This window comes from Micropterus dolomieu, linkage group LG13 (assembly GCF_021292245.1).
Source record: "Micropterus dolomieu isolate WLL.071019.BEF.003 ecotype Adirondacks linkage group LG13, ASM2129224v1, whole genome shotgun sequence".
NCBI lineage: Eukaryota > Metazoa > Chordata > Actinopteri > Centrarchiformes > Centrarchidae > Micropterus > Micropterus dolomieu.
The window spans coordinates 16,114,139-16,135,261 of record NC_060162.1 but is presented as its reverse complement, the minus strand read 5'-3'; the positions used below and the strand labels follow the sequence as shown (position 1 = coordinate 16,135,261).

The following is a 21,123-nucleotide window of genomic DNA, read 5'->3' as shown; positions in this document are numbered from 1 at the left end:
CGGTGTATGAGTGTGTGTGTGTGTGTTTCTGTTTCTGTATTATATTGTATGTTCAAGTCATATTTTCCTTTATTTGTGTGTTGTGTTACTATGCCTGCTGCAACACAAATTGCCGATTTAGGACAAATAATAAATGATTGATTGATTGATCTACCATTGTACTCTCGTATGAATCCTCTTTCATAGTTGTGATACCACTGATACCACATTCGAAGCAAATTCACAGCACTTCAAAGTGATTCTATTCTTTCAGGATTACATTTTAGGAACATGGAGACAGTTTCCATGGTCCAGCCTCATCCAGCAGTATGATTGGAGCATCTGGTCTCTCAGGGGACACCCTGATAGCGTGCCACTTCCCTGTGGTTCAGCTGCCCACTTGGCAACTTCCTGTCCAGGCCCTGTGCAGCTCAGCCAAGAGGCCCGGCCGGCTGTGCTCAGTGGGCCTGACCCGAGCTGTGTCCCTCCCGGAACAAGAGTCGCTGAACCGAGATCATGCCTTCACCGGTGGCCGCAGATATTTCTCCAGCAGCTACAGTAGTCTCAACGAGGACCGGGCAGAGGAGGAGGGCGGCAGTGATAGCAGCGGGAGGTACGACTCCACCTCGTCACCAGAGGAGATGAGTTCCCATCTGAAGAAGGAAAGCTCTGGAGCTAGAGGCATTCTGCGGTCACACAACTCATTCCTTCCCAATATAGAGCTAGATGAGGATGAGGAAGATGAAGATAGTGAAGGAGGTAATCTACACAGATATCATGAGGACTCATCTTTTGTGCTGCATGGAAATTCTAACTGGCCTCTAAGTAATGGTGCCAGAAATTATACAATGTCCTACGGGGACATGGAGAGTGAATGGGGCAATGAAGGAACCATTTTGGGCAGTGAGAGTGACCAAGAGTGGCTCTGTAACCAGCCTAACCAGGCAGACTTACTGCAAACTGAATGCCAGTGCTTTCATGTGGGCAGATCTGGCATCACGGTGTTGGCTTATGGAGAGCAGGACTCTGACAGACTGAAGGATAAAATGTCCTGCTGCATCCACAGCCAACACAAATGTGCCCCAGAGCAGTTCTCCAACAGCCACACAGAGAATGTCAGCGACTCTTCCTGTAACAGCTCTGACGGCGTCTTAGTTAACTTCTGCACTATCTATAACCGGAGCAACAACCCTGCCACGCCTCATGACCTCAGCAGTCCTGCTGTTCACCCCTCTCAGTCATCTGAGGGATCCGTGTTCCTCAACCTCCAACCTGTTCCCAAGACTCCAGCCGACGACCTCCATCATGAGGACATGGCAGTTTACGCTTCCCCAAAGGAGGAGAATGACATGACGCCCTTTGCTTCCTGCTGGTCTCCTCAGGGCCTCGACTCTAACTGCAACCTTTACTCCCTGGAGCCGCTACCCCCGGGTCTCTCCTCACTGGAGGTATCAGACTTAACTGCCTGTCTCCAAAGCCAGGCCACATTGGCCATTGGAACCAACCAGAAGTACTACAAGCTTGTGACTTGTGACCTCTCCTCCCAGTCACCCAGCCCAGCCTGGTCAAGCCTCACCAGCTGCCCCGAGGGTCAGAGCAGAATTAGCCCCTTCCCTCCCTCTGAGCACCTCTTTGTAGATCATAGGAAAGACGGACAAAACAAAGAAGTTAAGAAGGTAAGGGAATACAACAGCTCGTCTCTTTGTACTGAATAAGATGATATAGATAGATACATTTTTTACGTTGAAAATGCAAAAAGAATAAAGTATTGATAAAATAAGGATGTCACTGTTCAATCAAGTATTTATTAATGGTTTACAACATGGCTTACAATGGATTAGCATTAGTAAATGACTGAAGACATCAGTATAAACCCCATTATAAGGGGCTTCTCGGTAGACAGTGGTACCAACATCTTGCATAAAAATGCATATGCGATTTGGTTGTGTAAACCTAAGCAGTTCTCTCTTTTCTGTGTCACCATTAGGAGACAGAGGATCAACAAAAGCAAAATAGGTTCTCCCCTGCACAGTGTAGCGCCGGGTTTGACTGCTCTCCGTTTCAGACCTATGATTACCAGGTTGCCACCGCCTCCACCGAGAAAGCCCTCTGCAGGAAGAAACATACAGACAGCATCCAAAACTCCTCTCATACACCTTGTTTGCTGTGCCCCAGCCAGTGTAGCCCACATAGCAGTGGAAGCCAAGGCACGAGCGCTGCAACCACACAGCCATCTGTGATTCTAGACCAGGAGCACTGTGATACTGATGCTGCTGAGAAGGGTAAAGTGACAAATATGATTTATTCTTTGTTGTTTGCTTTTATAAGTGAGAGAGCAAAAAATGCGAACATACAATTTTGGTAAGTATGAAGTGAATCAAACATCTGTTTCAACTATTTTTCTTATCCTCTACCACCATCTCAGGAGCCTGTTCATTGGAACCTGCAGTGGTGCGCTACAGTAAGGCCCAGAGACCAACCTCGCTGCCCATACAGCCCTTTGTTCTGGTCCCCACAGGCAAACCCCAGGCCCAGCACTTGGGCTGTCTTCTGGAGCAGTACATGAATCAGAAGAGCAGCAAGTCTGGTAGCTCCCAGCCAGGCTTCAAGTTCAAGGGCAAACGGAGTCAAGGCTTTTCTGATCTTCAGCTATCACCAATGGGCAGCCACTACCCCATCTTTCTGGAGGCTCCTTCGAGCTCTGATACCTGCTCCACCTGCACGCCGAGTCCAGAGTGCTTCAGCCGCAGACATACATGGAGCCGGTCCAGCAGAAGTCAAGGACTCCCCAGTCCATGTACATCAAAAAGCAGCCTGGGTCCACCTTACACCAGCCCAAAGCCCAGACTGGTTCAGATGCAAGATAAAACAAGCCCACACTCTGGAAAAACTCAGACTAACACTTTTTTAAATCCGATCCCAGACCCAAATCAGTCTAACCTTGTTAAGATTCCCACCTACCAGGACCTTATTAACCTCAGTCCTGAGCAGAGCCATGCCAACACTGAGCCCCACTGTCCCAATCACTCACAGACCCACACTTCCTACCATTCAGTTTTCTCTCATACACCACCCACTTTACCCCTAACCACTGAGACCCATCACCAAAATTTGCAGTTGTCTGTGTCTCCTTCCACAACCTTACAACCAGAAAAGGAGTTCCCTCAGGACCGGGCCGCACCTGCTGACTCTGGCTTTTTTTTTAACAGTAGTTTTACAGCTGCCCTCTCCTCTATAGCGCCTCTCTCCTCTCTGAGTTCTTTGCTATCCTTTGCTGCTTCTGGGCTGCAACCACAGCATATCCAGGACCCTGTAGGGCTCAGTGGGAAGCCGAGTCAGAATCAACACAGTGAATCGCTGATCCTGAGTGACAGGCCGCCCACAGAGTTTTGCCTCTCACCCGATACATCTTATGAGTCAATGTCTATCAGCCATCTTCAGAGGAGAGGTGAGGCCAATGAATGACTGATACTATATACTATAAATACAGTATATGCCATATATTGAAATCTGAATGCAATAAAAAGTGACCCCGAGGCAGTAATGACTGGATTCCTCCTTGATTGGATTGTCTATCCAGTGATGAGATGTTGAGAGCAGCAACAAAAACTCACTGTGCTGCAGCAGTGCCTTCAATACCCTGAAGGGGCTTTCTCTCAAACATGACCTATTTTTAACTCTCCCTGCACGGGATTGGCCGAGCCTTTTGCTCCGTAGCCTATGTGTGTACGACTGCGAGCTCCAAGAGAGGGCGAGAGGGAGAATGATGCAGTAGAAACAGTGTTAATGATTTATAATAGCCCAATCATATTGTTTTAGGGCTATAGTATGGGTCACTGAATGAAAAGATATAAATGTAAACCTTTTGCGATGGATAATCAATGATAGAGACATTTTCAGCAGTGGTGTCAGTCAGTGTGGTGCAGCACTGCAGGCAGCAACAAGATGCATAAAGAATTTACTGTGACATTTGCAAAAGCTAGCCAGTGTGAGAAGAAAAAAGAAAGGCAGAGGGAAAGCAAGTAAATCAGAATCATTTCTAAAATAGAAAACTGACTCATTTATCTTCAGTTTTCATTCACATTTGAATTCCTGCAGTATGATAATGAACCTTGAAAGCATTCTCTCGTATTTCTATGCATTGACCCAGTTAGTGAGAAGAAAATCTTATAGAGTAATTTTTTTGTTTTTTTATTGAGTGTTTTTTTTCTTGAAACAAGTAAATCATCTGCCAGTGCAGTAACACCATTTCAACCTGTTTCCAGTGCAAATCACAATTGTCTAGAAATGAGTGTCAGTATCTTTGGACGAGACACACAGAACAAGGGAAATCGCTTCAAGACACAATTTGATATTTACTGGAAACAGGTTAGTTAAAATCCTCCCACCACACTAGCGGGTTGTTTCAGCTTTCGATAATACAGCAATCAATAATACACAGAAATTACATAAGATGAGGATTTGCAATGTAACATGTACTGTGTATATTAATATATCAATGTTTTGTATCTGCCCTAACAATGTATGAAGCATTAATTATAACCTTTTTCCACATCCATTGTCTCTAGGTTTGCTGAGGTCTGTGAGCAGGGCGGTGGATTTGATCATGGCTCATTTTGGCAGCAGCAGAGACCCCGACGAAAAGGTATGAATTGGCAGAACCAAGCAGCTTGAAAGATGTGTCACAATGGAAAAGTGCAAATGGATATTACTTACATTCTTGGACTAAAGTCACAAAGCTGCTGTGCCAGCAGGAATAATAATACTGTATTATATTTCTCTCTATCTGCGACAGATGCGTCTGGGTAACAGCTCTCGCAGTCCCACAATCGCCGGTCTGGTCCTGGAACATTTGTGTCCCTCGGTCCAGAATATTTTAGAGGACGGTCTTCGGGATCACAAACTGGATCTCATCATCGGGCAGCGCCGCAACCACTCCTGGAGTGTGGTGGAACTCTCTACTAGGATCGGTAAATTTAACTCAAAGCATGAATCATGAGCAGCATTGTTTATGGTACTCTGTTTGTTGGTTCTTTGATGAACTCTTTTTGAACTCTGACCAACTCTGCTACAGGTCCATCCACCAGGGTCCTTCACAGCCTGGTCTCAAAAATCAGACAATGTCCTCAGCTCACCAGCCACTGCATGAGACTGAGAGCCTTCATCATGGGCCTGCTTAAGTACCAAAATTACCTTTGATCATACTAATGATAATGAAATTACTGCACATAGTATAAACATTTATCTTATGTTTGTTATTTGCTCTCTTTCAGTCTGAGAGCTTTGGAGTTCTGGCTTAGTCACCTTCAGAGTCAAAAAGGTGGGTTCACAGTCAATATACTGTACTTGTGTACTGTACTGTACCACACTAGCAGGGTGGCAAAATGTCAAATGTGAGTTGGTCAGTTGGTCTACCGCTGCAGTCCGTACTCTAATATTTCAACATATAATGAACAAACTGTCTTGACATTTGAAAACACGTTCAGGTTTCGCAAAGAATTGTATAATAATGTTTTTAATAATGTCTTTTCATTTATAATAATAATAATAATAATCTTTATTTGTAGAGCACTTTTCAAAAACAAGTTACAAAGTGCTTTAACAAGTATAAAGACAATAATACCCAAAAGACAATAATACAAAAACAATACAAGATAAAAGCAAGAAAACATTGAAAAGACTAAAATACACGTTTAAGATAAATATAAAATAAGTAAGATAGAATAAAATAAAAGGGATAAAATAAAGTCAAATAAGATCGGGAAAGGCTCTCCTATAAAAGTATGTTTTAAGAAGGGTCTTAAAAGAGTTCACTGACTCAGCCGACCTGATTTCCTCGGGCAGGCTGTTCCAGAGCCTCGGGGCCCTGACAGCAAACGCTCTGTCCCCTTTAGTTTTCAGTCGAGACTCTGGAACAGACAACAGACCTCTGCCCGAGGATCTCAAGGTACGTGCTGGTGCGTATGGGACTAAAAGTTCAGAAATATAACAAGGCGAGAGGCCATGAAGAGCTTTAAAAGTGATCAATAGAATTTTAAAGTCAATTCTAAAACATACTGGGAGCCAGTGTAATGAAGCTAAAATAGGAGTAATGTGGTCATATTTCTTTGTTCTGGTTAAAAGCCTTTATCCGGTAAAAGTTTTATTTGTCTAATACTTTGGTCTAAAATTCTGAACTGAAATTCTGCCAGCTCTTCAATCAAGCGATTGGTCAATGTGGGAAAAAATCTGCACATTGTCTCTAGATTAACTAAATCAGCCACAATGCACTGAGTGCACTCTACCTGGTAGCCTAAATGGGCACTGATCTAACACAATTTGCCAAGCAAATTAATTCCTTCAGTTTGACCTTTTCTTTTTCACACATAGCCATCAAGTATTTCTGTCAAGTAAATGTACATACAGCATCAACACACACACACACACACACACAATGAGCTTTCATAAAGTGATCGCTGAAAACTGATTGCCGTCCGCAGGAGCAAGATGTTAAAGCTGTATCGCCCGGTCTCTTTACGTCTGCAGCTGCTTTTATGTGGATCAAACAGATATAACGTGCATTACTTTATGTCTGTGGTAAAAGCAAAGATATGTATTTGTGATAGGCCTACTTTTAACGTTTCTTTTAACAGAATAATCACAATTGTGGCCAAATTAGAGTTTGCAGTTTATCAAACCAAGCATGACATTTACGCGATTATAGGCAATAATTGAAGCCTGTTGTTGCCGATAGATTATGTGTTTGGCAGGCCTATGTCTAATATCCTTGCTCATATTTGGAAAACGAATGTAGCCTATAATTAACATGACTTACTGCTGAGTTATATATAAAATAAAGACAAGATCTCTTTTGCAATTATCCTTATGACTCTACATTATTTAACTTGCTGTGTACCAACCAATCCAGTCCTTTTTACTTGTTTAAATACCTTTGAATGGCCAAACACACATAAAATGCATTATTCTACTTGCCAGAAAGTAATTACAGCCTCTACTTATTGACTGAAATGTAGTTTCTGCCTCAAAATGACTTGATTTCATTCAGAAGAGTTATATTTGACAGATTATAAAACCGAAATCACCTCCCTTTTTTATTTCATAATAACATATTTTTTAATGACCAAAACCACCAAACCAAAAATGTCCCCGGTTTTCGTTTCAGAAATGTGGTCACCTTAGGTCAGCAGTGAAACGTATTAAACCACGTAAAATAAGGCCCACTGGAAAAAAATCAATATCAGTTCAAGTGTACACACTATGTGTTTAATATTTTCAGTTTAATTACCTTGCAGTATTTGGAACTACATTATCTCAACCTTAAAACTTTTGTATTCCTACGCATCATCTATGGCAGGTTAGGTGATCTGCTGAAAACTGTAAGATGAGATTGAAAGGTCTGAAAAACAAAGTGAAATTCAGAATCAGCACGTTAGCATTGTTATCGTGACTATGCTAGCATGCAGATGTTTTTTGATGCATTTTGCTCAACAGCATCACTGAGCTGCTTGTGTGTCTGTAGACTCATGTTAAATAATTATTCAATCTTTACCAACAAATAATTGCATATGTTTGGATCTTTGTGTCTCCACAGATGTGGTGACCACATACTACCATTCTTGGGGGTTCCTGTCCATGTCACTGGGTCATTGTCAGCCCTTGTTTCAGGAGCTGCTACTTCTTCTGCAACCACTCTCTGTGTTGCCCTTCGACCTCAGCTTGCTCCTGGAGCCCCGACTGCTACATAACAGACAGCTGTGTTCGGAGGATGAAGGTGTTTCTCCACCTCCACCATGCTCAGCGCTCTTAGCGACCAGCTGGCCACTACTGCAAGTTGACAAAAAGGCTGACAGCAGCCGCAGCGGTCAGCAAACAATGATTTCAGGTCTGCATCACCAAGAGTCGCTCAGTTCTCAGAATTGCATTAACCAGGATTGCGAAGGGATGCAGGTCAGCAGGAGTCCATTGTTAGCTCCAATTGGTGGTGGCATCCAGTGGTGGCAAAAAGAGCCTGACCTTATGGATGGTGTGGTTGAAGGGGAGGACTGTAGCCAGAATAATAATGCAGATACTTGGTCTCAAATAAGTATGGACAGCAGGCAAGAAGAGAGGAGGGGAGAGAAAGACAATGAGAGCCCAAATGCATTAACTTGTGTCCAGGCTGAAAGTCCATGTCAGGGTGGGCTGCGCTGGGCCAAACTGTTTGGAGCAGCTGATACCAGGACAGCAACAGTTTCTCAGAGTCACATTGAAGCACAATACAGAAGGTAAGAACCAGCTGTGAGCACTGAAAACAAGTACAGATTTTGTTTTATTTTCAAACTACTTTTATGTATTGTGGGCGGCTGTGTTTTGAGGTAGAGCGGGTCACCGACTAATCTGAAGTTCGGCGGTTTGATCCCCAGCTTCACCCAGCCCTTATGTCGAATGTAAATGGACTGTTCTTGTAAAGCACCTTTCCAGCGCTTTGCTGTAGCTTTGCCGTCGGTGTGTGAGTGTGTGTGAATGATCAGTTTCTTTCTGATGTCCAGTTGGCGCCTTGCATGGTAGCCAGTGTATAGCACTTTGAGCGATCGGAAGACTAGAAAGGCACTATAGAAGTGCAGCCCATTTACCATTTATTAATCTTAGGTTAATTTTTGATTTGTTTGTGAGAATTAGATCTAGGCTGATGGAAGACTGACGCTCAAACTCACTACTCGTAACCAATACCTCTTTATCATCGCTTTCATAGGTACAGACGGCCATCACAGTGGCTGCATTTGGAGAGATTGCAGCTTGGACTGTTGGCTCAATCCATCAGGTCAATGAAGCTAGGGGGTTCTCAGACTGACAAGGACTGCTGAAAGCTTGACACCCTATGTGGCTGGAGGACAGAGTGGAGGCTATTTACTGTAAAAACAAAAAGTCTGGACTGCATGATAATACATACACAGTGCTCGATGCTGCTGATCTGAGCAGAAAACACATAAAATACAGGATTGACAGATATGGCAATGGCCCGTATTCATCAAGCTTTGTGTTGCACCAGCTTATTCGTGAATCCATTGCTAAGTTTGTGTGTCCTTTCTAATTTCTGAACTATCAGCTAGTTTCAAAATAAATCAAGCTGCACCATTAGAATGGCTCAACTAACAGGAAGTCGCTGTCATAACTGCAAAAATAACTTTGTGTCCAATTTATATTTAATATAACAGCTAATCCTTTGTAAATGTTAGGATTACTTTCATTTATTTATACAAGCATACATTTAGAAATTTTAGAGTTAGTTAGTAGATTTTTGCCTCTCTGAAGAATTTGAGGTAACTATATTCTGTTACTTTGTGAAGTGTAATTTAAAAGTCCTCCCAGTGTGTCATTATACAGTGTTTAGATTAACTGCCTGGTCACATATGCCAACTGTTCATATTATCTCCTACTTTTCAAAATAAATAGGTCATATGTTAGCCAGCTAACATAAGATTTGGGTTAGCTAATGCTACTGTTACACCTGGAAGTTACTGGGTGTAAACATGCAATGACAACTAATCTCTAAGTAAGAACTATATTTTTTGTGCAACCCTTTTTAATTTAGTGATGCACAAATCTCTGTAACTGGGCCTAGTTTGAACTTTCAAACAGCTGGTACAGCTGGCTCCTGGTGTAACCAGCTTAAAACGTCCCTGTGTCGTTTTATCAGTGCTATGTAATTTGTGCTCATATTAGTTGTTACATTGCTGTTTTCCAGGAAATAGCTTGATGAATGAGGGCCTATTTGCAATTGCACTCTGGAATAATCACAAGTAGGTGCTTCTGTTACCTGTTATTCTCCGTTATATTTCCTGTAGGCACATATCAATCATAAAACAAGTTATAGACCTGTTGTAGACTGTTTAATATTCTTGTGGTGCAAAACTGTCCATTTCTCAAACGTCGCTGTCATTCTCTCCATAGCTGTACCTTTCATCTATAGGTGGAAAAAAAAGCTAGCTATACACTCTTATTAGTGCCAAATATATAGATACACTATCCTTGTGGATTGTCAGTGATGTTTTATTTCCAGTAATTTCCTTTTTATGAGAAAATTCCCAGCATGGATTAACTGTAGGTGCATGAGTTAACAAACATACAATAGGTGCTTCTGTATTTACTACATCTCTTAGCTTCCTGTTAATGTTTTTATAGCTGTAGTTGGGTTTTGGTCATTTTCTGGGACTGGAGTTTAAAATGTGTGCAATCGTGTGGTATAGTACAGTTGTATGTCTTCCGGTGAGGTTTGTTCAGTTGCACAAATATAGGCCATCTTGTGGCTGTTTCAGGTATATAAATGTGTGCCAGGTATATTTTGATAGATTGGTTGTTAGGTAAGAGGGAGAAAAGAGCAGAAAATGTGTCCTTTGCATTTGTTAAATAGATAATGTACTGCAATAACGTGAAGTCTATGAAATTATTCCACCCAGCATCACTTTGTTAACCTCTGAAGAATTCCTCTATGCCCAGTGACAATCAAAGTCAATAAAGACTTAACGCATTTACCTGTTTTCTTCTTGTATGCCAACAGTGAACAGTACAAATGTTTATGCATGTGCCACATGTTTTTGTATTTCAGCACAAATTGTTTTCATGGATAAGTTCTTTTATTTGACTTGTGTCACAACTCCTTTATCTTGCTAATAATGATCATTTTATTGAAGTGTATGATGGTTTCATGACTTTGCCTGAAGGATCCTCTTGATGCCACTCTTTTCCAGTGCGTTCTGGGAAAGTTGACCAAAGGTGTGTCCATACATGAACTGGTATCCTGTGGGATAGTTAGAAATTCTTGAATTTGATTTCAATCCTTGGTAGAGTGATCCATTTCTATTCAGTAACTGTTATAAAATAGCTGATCACAAGGCTTTGTAGAGTGAAATGAGTTGCTGACACAAACACAGACCTGGGATGTGTCCTGTGAATGACGGAACCACACCTCTGTTTGATGGATAGATAGTGGGAAGAGTGGTTATTGTACTGTCCTTCCTGTTTGGGATGTCTTGGGACGTGGGGTCACTCTGCTGCTGCTTTCCAAATTGGATCAGTGCCTGGTTGGTAGTGATGGGGTAACCTTTGCCAATTAGGAAGCGGGATTTTGGCACATGCCCTGTAAAACCTGTTATTAGGGCCATTGTAGGGAAAAAATAGTCTGAGAAAAACTTCGTTAAAAGTGGGAAATATATGAGAAATAAATGCTAATTTACAGGAAAAAACTATTAAATAAGCTATTAAATACATATTTTCTGAGATTATAAAGTCCCAATTTCTTTGAGAAAGCAGGGTATGCAGACACCAAAGCTACTTTCACCAACCTAGTATGAGGTACTTCCTTCTGTTCAAAGCATAAACAATTGAAAAAAACTGCAGACATTTCTTAGTCTGCACTGACTCTTATCATCTATTATTAATGACTTGGAAAACACTATTTTTCCAAGTTTTCTTCTCGTAGATTTGCAACTTTGTTACAGAATATTACCCTTGTATTAAAAACTACAATACTACAATGGCTCCAATACACATTGTAATTATTTGGAACTTTTTGGTATGCAAGAGAAAAAACTGTATAAAAGCCAGGATCAGTCTTGTTTATGTCAACCCAAATAACAAAACTCAAAGTGATGAACTCTCAGAGAACATCACCCATTGCTGCAGTTTGTTATTTTGGTTTCATAGTCTGCACGATTGCATTTCCAGTCACAGCAAGACAAAGTTAACAATACCTGGTGAGTAAAGTTGAATATCTAGTAGCTAAAGACACAGATATTTTTCTCAGGAGGCAAGTGAATATTACTTTGTATTTGCCAGATGGTCACAAACATGACTCCAATGGGACAATACTGTTGTTCTGTGTTTGATGGGTGTGCTTACTACTAATTGTTTACTAAGATGTTAGCCTTAGCAGGACTCTGTGTCTGTCAGCTTTTTCAACCCCCTAGTGACCAAAAGTGAATTAATACAGCTTTAAAGCAGCTAAATAATCAATATTTGTACATTAACAATAGAGCACATGACTACTTGTATGTGAAAGGGGTTGCTTGTGGCGATGAACCCAGAAAGAAGTATCATACAACCTGCAATTAGCCTCAGCATTTCAGAGCCTTTCAGCTCATTGTATTTTGTTTTTCCAGATCTGAGCTTTTTGTTTTGGTTCACCCTCACTGCTCTCATAGTGTGGTTTTCGTCAGCAGCAACAAGCTGATTTCGTCAAAAAAGATCTTAAAACCTACTGTGCGCTACCTGCTCAGCACCAACAGACAAAGTTAGTGACTGGCTGGTGAACATGGTGGAGCATTTAGTAGCTGAATAGCAGAGAAATCCTCTCATAAGTGAGTGGAGACCAAAAGAGCTAAATGCATGAGTGACTCTCCAACTGTATGCTAGTACGCACTTGTACGCCATATATGCTGGATGTGTTTGCTCCCATGTTTGCAATATCAACAAAAAAATATGTTATTTCAGGTTTCAGGCCAAATTAATTTTAATGGAACCAGCTGTTCCCTGTGTTGTACCTGAGATAAAGTACTTGTACGGGTTATCATCATCCATGAAATATGGTTTTCCAGCGGGGGTGAAGGACTTCAAGGGCTTGTCGTAGATCACTTTACTGGAGATTGCCGTCAAAGGGGGTTTCGGTCTCTGGGCCAAAAGATAACAGAGAACCATTAAAACATGCATGACCCCAGATCTCAATGATCAAAAAGGATCATATGACAAACCTGTTTATAAGCAATAACAGAAGGTTTAAAAGGCAACAAATATACTAAATACCATATATGTAATACCAATTACCATAGGATTAATGTAAACCAGTTCCTGTAAAAATTATGTATTAATGCAAGTGAAACGAAATGTGTGCCATAAATAACTTGATTATACTGCTAATAATTCATTGTAATTATCTGAAAATGTTCATTAATGTGAATCTCAGAGACATAATTGGTGAATCTGTGGTCAGAAAGCTGACCAGCTCTGCCTCTCAGTCTTTTTTAGGGGGGATTACATTACAGTGAACTGACACTGGACTCCACCATGGATAATTAAACGAGTGAACTAGGGTGGGGTGAGAGAGAGAGAGAGAGAGAGAGAGACAGAGAGAGAGGCAGAGCCAGAACTTGTGTGTGTAGGTTACTTCAAACTGTTGGCTGGTGTGGTTGACAACAGTTGGCAGATCTGTTGATTGCCGTTGGATCTTTGAACGCCCCTCCTGGTAAAACTCAGACAGCGCTTTACGGCATGTTTCAGAATAGCTGCAGGCAAAGTAGTTCTGACTTTTTGGAATGAAACCTAAAACAGCAACAACCATCATTAAAGGATCGGTTCACCCAAATGTCTCGTGGCGTTTAGCCATGAAGATCATTCGGGTTTTACTCATTCAGGTTTTGAGATATCTGTCTTTGAGATTTCTGCCTCCACCTAAATATTAGGGAGGTGCTGGTCCTGGTGCTAACAGTAATGAAAAATGACAGCAGCAACTCTTTCCAGAAACAGCGTTACTCTGGATAATCTGCAGAACACAAAGTGAAAACTTTTCAAAGGGACTATTTCTTTGGCACAAAAGTATTTCCAAAGACAGTTCACAAAGAGGTCCGTGGATCGAGGCAATGTTTTTCAAAGATATGTTGTCTAGCCACAGAGCAAATAAAACCAAAGCAACCTGAATGGCTAGATATCACCAGAAGAAAAAAACTTTTTTGTCATTTGGGTGAACTGACCCTTTAAAATGCTCTGTATTACAAGGTAAACACTTTCAAATCAACACTGCAAACACTGCTACAAGAACCTATGGCTGTTTGTTGTATGTTGTCATTTAAACTCACAAATATAAAGGTGACCGGTTTTTATTTACAACTAACACATATAGTTGGACTAGTTATTACACAACATAAATAATTAACAGCCTAACCCCAGGTTAGTGTGTGATATCTATACCTGTGTATCCTGGTATCATCTTCTTCAAGTTACTGTCAAGGATGTTTCTCTGTGTCAGACCAAGGTCAGCCTCTGTGGAGGGGACATGACCCGTGTGGAGGACCAGACGATCGGAGTGTTTCACCCCTGGACTAGTCAACAGCTCGGCTGTGAGCTGGCCGTAAGACTTCCCCACATTGTACTTCAGCTGTGGGCAGTACCCTGCATACCTGGAAACAATAGGGAGTCTGGGGTAAACACAAACTCCAGCAGCTGTAGTGCCTCAGTAGCAGCTTTTGAGTTGGACACAACAGGAATAAATGTACGTATATTTAACATATATTTGTCACTTTAACAGATTAAACACACAAAATCTGAAAAAATCAGTAGGATGTAGAGATATGCAAATTTTTGTTAAATGCTAAATACATAAAATAACAAAATAACACAATGGTGCCATACAACAGTGGGCTGAAAGTTTACTGCTGTATTTTAAGTCTCTCTTTACATTGTGGACAAATGACTAGGGACACCTTACTCTATAATACACCAGCAAATAAGGCTGCAAAACATACTACATAAGATAGCTTTAACACTAATCTGACAAAACCAAACCAACAAATAAATAAAATAAAATAATATTATTATAGACCTCTTGTTAGCTGTGAGTTTTACAGGGTTATCACATTGTAGGCCCTATTGCATTTATGATATGTTCTTGTCTCCTAATGATTTAACAGTATAGCCTAATAAGGAGCCCACGCACTAGCCTACATATATGATTTTATCTGCCATTTTAAAAGGATATGATTATTTCTTACCGAATCTCATATCAGCAGGCATGGACTTACCCCGGTATATAATGTGGATCAGGTGTCAGCAAAACTTTGCTAAATGTAGGGGCATATTTCTCCATATTGATCCAGCTTAAGCCTGAAGAAGCAGGTCGCCTCCCTCGCCGCGGTGGTTGCCGGTTGCTACAGACAATCAAACACAAACTCACTGATGGAGCTCAATGTCAAGTGCTGAAGTGTGCACCGAAACTTTTTGTGCATGGACACAACTAGTCTACTTGCTGTGACACTGTAGGGCCTATATGAGGGGGTTTATAGTCTGGTGTAATACATTCATAGTACACATATAGCTCTCAGCTTTTAGTGGTAGACTATTGTGTGACAGACCGACTAAGCAGCATCTCTGTCAAGGTTCAGAGTGCTGAGTACACTCGCTCTGTATTCAAATTCGTTGTCTTTGCTAACGATTTTAAATAAATAGCCTAAATGAAGAAGAAGACCGTGAGGATTACATAGTAAACATGAAATGTGTTATAAAAACAGTGGGTGGTGCTGTTGTCTGCAGTGACTTTTTCAATGGAAAAATGCTCAACTACGACACCTACCGACTTTCTGCAGTGCTTTACTGAGACTTAGGATGACAAGGAGGAATGTTTACAGTGACCAGTGTCATTTTAGTGAGGTCAAGAACATAAATAACAAAATAAAAATATGATTAAACATATTACTTCAGGTCCCCCTTTTATCATAATTATTATAAGTATATTGCTATTTATTACATCAATGTTTTTCAACTTCTGAAGGGATGCATGACAGAAACAGTTTGAGCACTACTGCCTTAATCAATATATAGTAACTCCCACCAGATTATTGACATGTGTGAAATGTCAAGACAGACTTGAAAAAAGTATCCTTTAACACAGAAACAGATAGATATATAAATAGACAATGAACACAGCTTTTCGTTTCTACACTGTTGGTCTAATGAAAATAGCAAATAATATAGGTGGCTAAATTGACTGGGTAGGTGATGGAGAAATATTAAAATCACAGTTAACATTCATCAATGCGACATCAGATGCATGGTCAGCGATGGGAAGACTGTGCAGCGACTCGAAATAAATAAGCTTTTGTTTTGAGTTTCTAGGTCTTTGTGCTTGATCAGATGCTGCCACTGTTCACCTGGGGAATGTAGATGAAATCAGCAGGCAGGAGTGTTCATTCTCCACATTCCTACACTCTGTGAGAAATCTTACTGTGTATGACGAAACAGTGTTCAGTCACACTGCGCTTCTTCTTACAGTTCTCCTTCACACACATACATACCTTAATGCTGTGCATCTATCAAGGAATTTTAATATGTTATGTTACCATTCTCATACTCACACTTACGAATAGAAGGGTTATATTAATGCATGAGTTTTGTTTCCATCTCAAGAAAGTTCCGAGACTTTGATGTAATTTTAGCAATCAATAATACTTTGTATTTCCCTTGGTAGCACCTCTGTCTGTGAAAAGTTTGTTATTTAATTTTAAGTAGTGGTGATGGTGGGTGAATGAGACACATGTGTTTTGGTGTAAGAGACCTGCGTTTGATTCCCACTGCGACACCACCAATGTGTCTCTGAGTAATACACTTAACCTCTAGTTGTCCCAGAGGCGTGCAACCTCTGACATATATAGCAATTGTAAGTCGCTTTGGTTAAAAGCGGCAGCTAAATCAGTACTCGTAAATGTATTGTCTGTAAATACACAGAGCATCCCAGCAAGTATCTATGTGTCATGGCTTGTTCTTGTTATGTCTTGGATTTCTTACAGGTGTGAAACAAATAGAATGTTTCAAATAACTCTGAGTGAGTCAGTCTTGTTATCAGGACTTAATGACAGGAGGGAGCGGGCATTAACATGCAGCTCCGTGCTGTGGCAGGAAAGACGATGGGGGGAGGTGTGGTGACGGAACAGAGGCGGAACAGAGGGGATGTTCTACACTGGCAGTTCACCTTAGTGGCTCGGGCTGTCTAAACTGGTGTCTTGTTCATTTTCTTGTTGTACTTCAGCAGCAGGGTTGTGAGGGGAAACGTTTGGAGATGAATCTTTACAGGAGCTTTGGAAACCTCATGGAGGCTTGGATAAGTGAAGGAGGCCAGTGTTCGGACTCAGACTGTCCCAAAAAATATGATGAAGACTCACCTACACCTTCCTCTGATATGGGAACAAACCTGCGCTTAGAATCTGTGGACTCTGGAGTGGAGACAGCCAGCTCTGACACGACACTATATCCTGCTATATCCTGCTGCGCCTTAACAGAAAACGCAGAAACAGACACATTTACACCAGAAAGAGAAGATGAAAGACTCACTGCAGCCTCAACATCACAGTCTCCTGTCCTCTCATCTTCTTTGCCTTCCTCATCTTCCATTTCCTCCTCATGCCTCTGTCACAGCAGAGCTCAGGAGAGCTCCACCACGTTACACCAAAAAGTGGAGCAGGCACTACAGAGGACTGACTCTAAACATCTAAAGGACAACCCAAAGCCCCTTACAGTGGACGAGGTGCTCAGGCGACGACCTCGAGCATTTTCTCTACCTAAACGACACACATCTGACATTATGCGAAGTCAACTGTCAGACACTTATGCCCTAAGGACGACAGCCAACCCATCAGTGTCTATGATCCAAATGTGCGGACAACTGATGGCTATGAGTTGTGACAAGAAGCCAACTCAGACAAGATTAGAGGTGAGATTCTGTTTATGTCACAAACCAAACACATTTCCAAGAATTCTGAATTTTTGGAAAAGCAGAAGGGACACAAAATCTCCATAATGTGTCAGATTTCTACTCATGCTTATTTTGGACTAGTGTCAGGATTACATACGTTTCACAATAACATGTACGGTCTTGCACAGCGCTGCATTGTAAATGTGAAAAGAAAGCCTGAAAAAAATTCCATAAGTGGAACAAAGCCTCTACTTTTATCATAATTGAAGGGTTGCAACACATCAAGTTGTCTCAAATTTAAAGTAGGACAGGCATGTCATCACTCATACATTATCTCTTTCATCTTTCGCAACCTGTCACAAGTCACTCTGTGGTGTGAGGGATCATAAAACCAGTCTGCCCAGGTGACTTTATGCCTACATGCAAGACTGGAATGGATGGAGACGTGGGGGAAGTTGAGCAGTCTGTGGGGTTTTGGATAAATGTGACAGACACGTTCCTAACCAGATGGCGGAAGTAACTAGTCTTCATTTGAAATTTGACTTTGAACAACACTGTAAAAAAAACAAACCACTGGATATGTTCCTCTTCGAGTTTGCCAAGAGTTAGTGTGAAAATCAGTCCATGCTGACGGCACAGGTGTTGAGACAACTGGATTAATCATACCAGTTGTATGTTAATTAACTGTTGTGTTTAAATGCTGTTTTAGTCATTGGGTGTGTGTGTGTGTGTGTTTATTTATTTCAAGGAGTCATAATTACTTAATTATATACTTTTTGCAATTACATGTAATTATACTTTCATTATCCAGTTCAAAAATTCACGTGATATGTGCCACATGAATAAAGAGAAAATGATAAGCAATCAGTCAGTCAAACAAATCTGGATATTCTGACTAAACATGTCAAGGATTTCATTGTTCAGAGGTCACACAAAGTACAGCTCAGGCTGATGGGAAGGTAACTGGTTTTGCAGGTATTCGGTCAAGTTGAAATTTTGCCCTGGCGCAATAAGAAAAGTCAAAGGATCACCACTTTTACTACACTTCGTCCTGAGGGAGACAGAGATGTCTGAACCAAATTTCATGGCAATCCATCCAGAAGTTTAGAAATTTAAGTTAAAATCACAAATGTCAACCTGCTGTTCCAAAGTGGTTGATTGACTGACCGACATAGAGCCACTCAGCTAGATTGGCTAAAAACAGCCACAGGATAATGTCACCTATGTGTGTTTGCACAGCAGCAGTGAGGAAAAACATGGTCCTTTAAGCTGACAAAACTTGTATGCGTTGAATTTGAATTGTATTCTACAAGATGACACTTTTGTTGCTTAATGGTCTGTGCAGAACCCTGGTAAGGAGGAGGGGAAAGGGCTGAGTCCCGGGCTCAGCTACTTGGAGCAGGTGTGCCAAATGTTAGAGGAAATTGCCAGACAACAGATGCACAGTCGAGCGTTACAGATGGAGACAAAAACCCTGCGGGAGCTTCAAGATGCGAAGGTGAGCCAGCTGAAGGCATACATGTCTTGCCTCTTTGCAGCGCAATTAAAAAGTTGTCACGAGTTGTCATGATGCTGATGATGCAGCCTGAGGGTTCATATGAATTAAACCCCTGACAACATTGTCTTTCCTGTCACTTGGCTCTCTTTCAGGCTCTCTACACCTGTCAGAGTGACTCTAAAGCTGCTGAGGAGGATCTCTCTTCTTGTCAAAGGCTTAAAAATACAGAAAGTGCAGATCACAGTTCCAGCAAAACACAGCAGCAGAAAGATTATCCTGACAGATATTTTCGGCCGAGATCAGCTTCAGACTCAACCATTGCAGCGCTGCATTTAAGTGAGTCCTGGTGTATCTGTTTCTTTCTACTTTCACCTTTTGTGTTGATATGTTTTCTATAGTCCTATATGTAAATAGATGCTCATCTTTAGCTAGATCATTGTGTGTGTGTTTGGTGCAGGAACATTGAATGCAGACTGCAGAGGGCAGCATTTGAGTACAGATGACCTGCCGGAGAAGGTAGAGGAAGGCCATGTAAAGCACATAGAACACACTCAAATACAACACATAATTTGTACTTATGTAATAACCACAATCAAAATACCAACTAAAGAATATAAATTCTATGTCATTTGTATTGTGTAATAGCCTAATGACTTTATATGAAATGTGTTATTTCTATTCTATTCTCTTAAAATCTTCTCTTATTTTTGTCTGCAAATGTTTAATTGTGTCTTTTCAGGAGAAGACGAATAAAATTAAGAAGAACTGGAAGTTAAAAATTGGGTCTTTGAGAAGAGAGGACCCTGCTGTGAGAGATGGGTGAGACATATTTTTAACCTCTAAGGGGGCAGTATTGTTAATTTTATGTGATTCATGATGCTCTGAGGAAATGGGTGTGCTACTCCAACATGGCAGCCAGACGCACTGACGCACTGATCCAGAGCTAATGCACAGTAGATGCAGAGGCTTTGGTGGGAGTTCATTTTCAGTCTGTCCTTCAGTTCCTCTTGAACATTTTGTCCTGCTTTTCACAAACCCTAGCTTACACTTGCCACTTCCAGCTTTCTACAGTACAATGGCTTACCTCAGCTCTATTTGATTTATTTTTTTATCTATACAGCCAAAAGATGCAGCCATCTGAGAAAAAATCTGCCAGGAGACGGTTGAGCCAGCTGTTCAGGAAGAACAGGAGGAAAACACTGCCCATGTGAAAGGACCAAAGTGTGTTTGTCATGATGTTTGGACATTTTTGTTTCACTTGTTAAGAGGAGAAAGCTTTCCTTTCTGAGTCTGAGCCCTGTCGCTGCTTTCAAACTGACTTCCTATTGATGTATGTTGATGTAGCCCATGTGATGTACACTCACCTAAAGGATTATTAGGAACACCTGTTCAATTTCTCATTAATGCAATTATCTAATCAACCAATCACATGGCAGTTGCTTCAATGCATTTAGGGGTGTGGTCCTGGTCAAGAAAATCTCCTGAACTCCAAACTGAATGTCAGAATGGGAAAGAAAGGTGATTTAAGCAATTTTGAGCGTGGCATGGTTGTTGGTGCCAGACGGGCCGGTCTGAGTATTTCACAATCTGCTCAGTTACTGGGATTTTCACGCACAACCATTTCTAGGGTTTACAAAGAATGGTGTGAAAAAGGAAAAACATCCAGTATGCGACAGTCCTGTGAGCGAAAATGCCTTGTTGATGCTAGAGGTCAGAGGAGAATTGGCCGACTGATTCAAGCTGATAGAAGAGCAACTTTGAATGAAATAACCACTCGTTACAACCGAGGTATGCAGCAAAGCATTTGTGAAGCCACAACACGCACAACCTTGAGGCGGATGGGCTACAACAGCAGAAGACCCCACCGGGTACCACTCATCTCCACTACAAATAGGAAAAAGAGGCTACAATTTGCAAGAGCTCACCAAAATTGGACAATTGAAGACTGGAAAAATGTTGCCTGGTCTGATGAGTCTCGATTTCTGTTGAGACATTCAGATGGTAGAGTCAGAATGTGGCGTAAACAGAATGAGAACATGGATCCATCATGCCTTGTTACCACAGGCTGGTGGTGGTGGTGTAATGGTGTGGGGGATGTTTTCTTGGCACACTTTAGGCCCCTTAGTGCCAATTTGGCATCGTTTAAATGCCACGGCCTACCTGAGCATTGTTTCTGACCATGTCCATCCCTTTATGGCCACCATGTACCCATCCT

At 41.4% G+C, this 21,123-nt stretch overlaps 2 protein-coding genes across 2 annotated transcripts; one reads left to right on the top strand and one right to left on the bottom strand.

The window, feature by feature from the left end:
- Positions 1 to 308: 308 nt before the first annotated feature.
- Positions 309 to 9,397, top strand: LOC123982224 (AP-4 complex accessory subunit RUSC2). Its single transcript, XM_046067651.1, has 9 exons — positions 309 to 1,655; positions 1,967 to 2,261; positions 2,405 to 3,427; positions 4,548 to 4,624; positions 4,775 to 4,949; positions 5,054 to 5,159; positions 5,253 to 5,299; positions 7,571 to 8,243; positions 8,711 to 9,397. Exons 1-9 carry the CDS (start codon positions 309 to 311, stop codon positions 8,820 to 8,822), a joined length of 3,855 nt encoding a protein of 1,284 aa, XP_045923607.1. The 3' UTR covers positions 8,823 to 9,397.
- A 1,186-nt stretch (positions 9,398 to 10,583) lies between these two features.
- fam166b (family with sequence similarity 166 member B) lies at positions 10,584 to 14,961 on the bottom strand. Its single transcript, XM_046067483.1, has 6 exons — positions 14,748 to 14,961; positions 13,918 to 14,126; positions 13,118 to 13,272; positions 12,498 to 12,624; positions 10,892 to 11,104; positions 10,584 to 10,756 (listed from the first exon to the last, which is right to left on the bottom strand). The coding sequence occupies exons 1-6, from the start codon at positions 14,810 to 14,812 to the stop codon at positions 10,662 to 10,664; spliced, it is 864 nt and encodes a 287-aa protein (XP_045923439.1). The 5' UTR covers positions 14,813 to 14,961; the 3' UTR covers positions 10,584 to 10,661.
- Positions 14,962 to 21,123: the final 6,162 nt, after the last annotated feature.

What these genes read in the sequence shown, in the direction of transcription:
- LOC123982224 (XM_046067651.1), top strand. Translation starts at nt 309, where the DNA reads ATGATTGGAGCATCTGGTCTCTCAGGGGACACCCTGATAGCGTGCCAC. An exon ending in TTCATCATGGGCCTGCTTAA is followed by an intron (nt 5,160 to 5,252) that starts GTACCAAAATTA and finishes GCTCTCTTTCAG; the next exon opens with TCTGAGAGCTTTGGAGTTCT. An exon ending in ATTGAAGCACAATACAGAAG is followed by an intron (nt 8,244 to 8,710) that starts GTAAGAACCAGC and finishes TCGCTTTCATAG; the next exon opens with GTACAGACGGCCATCACAGT.
- fam166b (XM_046067483.1), bottom strand. Translation starts at nt 14,812, where the DNA reads ATGGAGAAATATGCCCCTACATTTAGCAAAGTTTTGCTGACACCTGAT. An exon ending in GATCCACATTATATACCGGG is followed by an intron (nt 14,127 to 14,747) that starts GTAAGTCCATGC and finishes TATTGTTTCCAG; the next exon opens with GTATGCAGGGTACTGCCCAC. An exon ending in ATTCACAGGACACATCCCAG is followed by an intron (nt 10,757 to 10,891) that starts GTCTGTGTTTGT and finishes ACTATCCCACAG; the next exon opens with GATACCAGTTCATGTATGGA.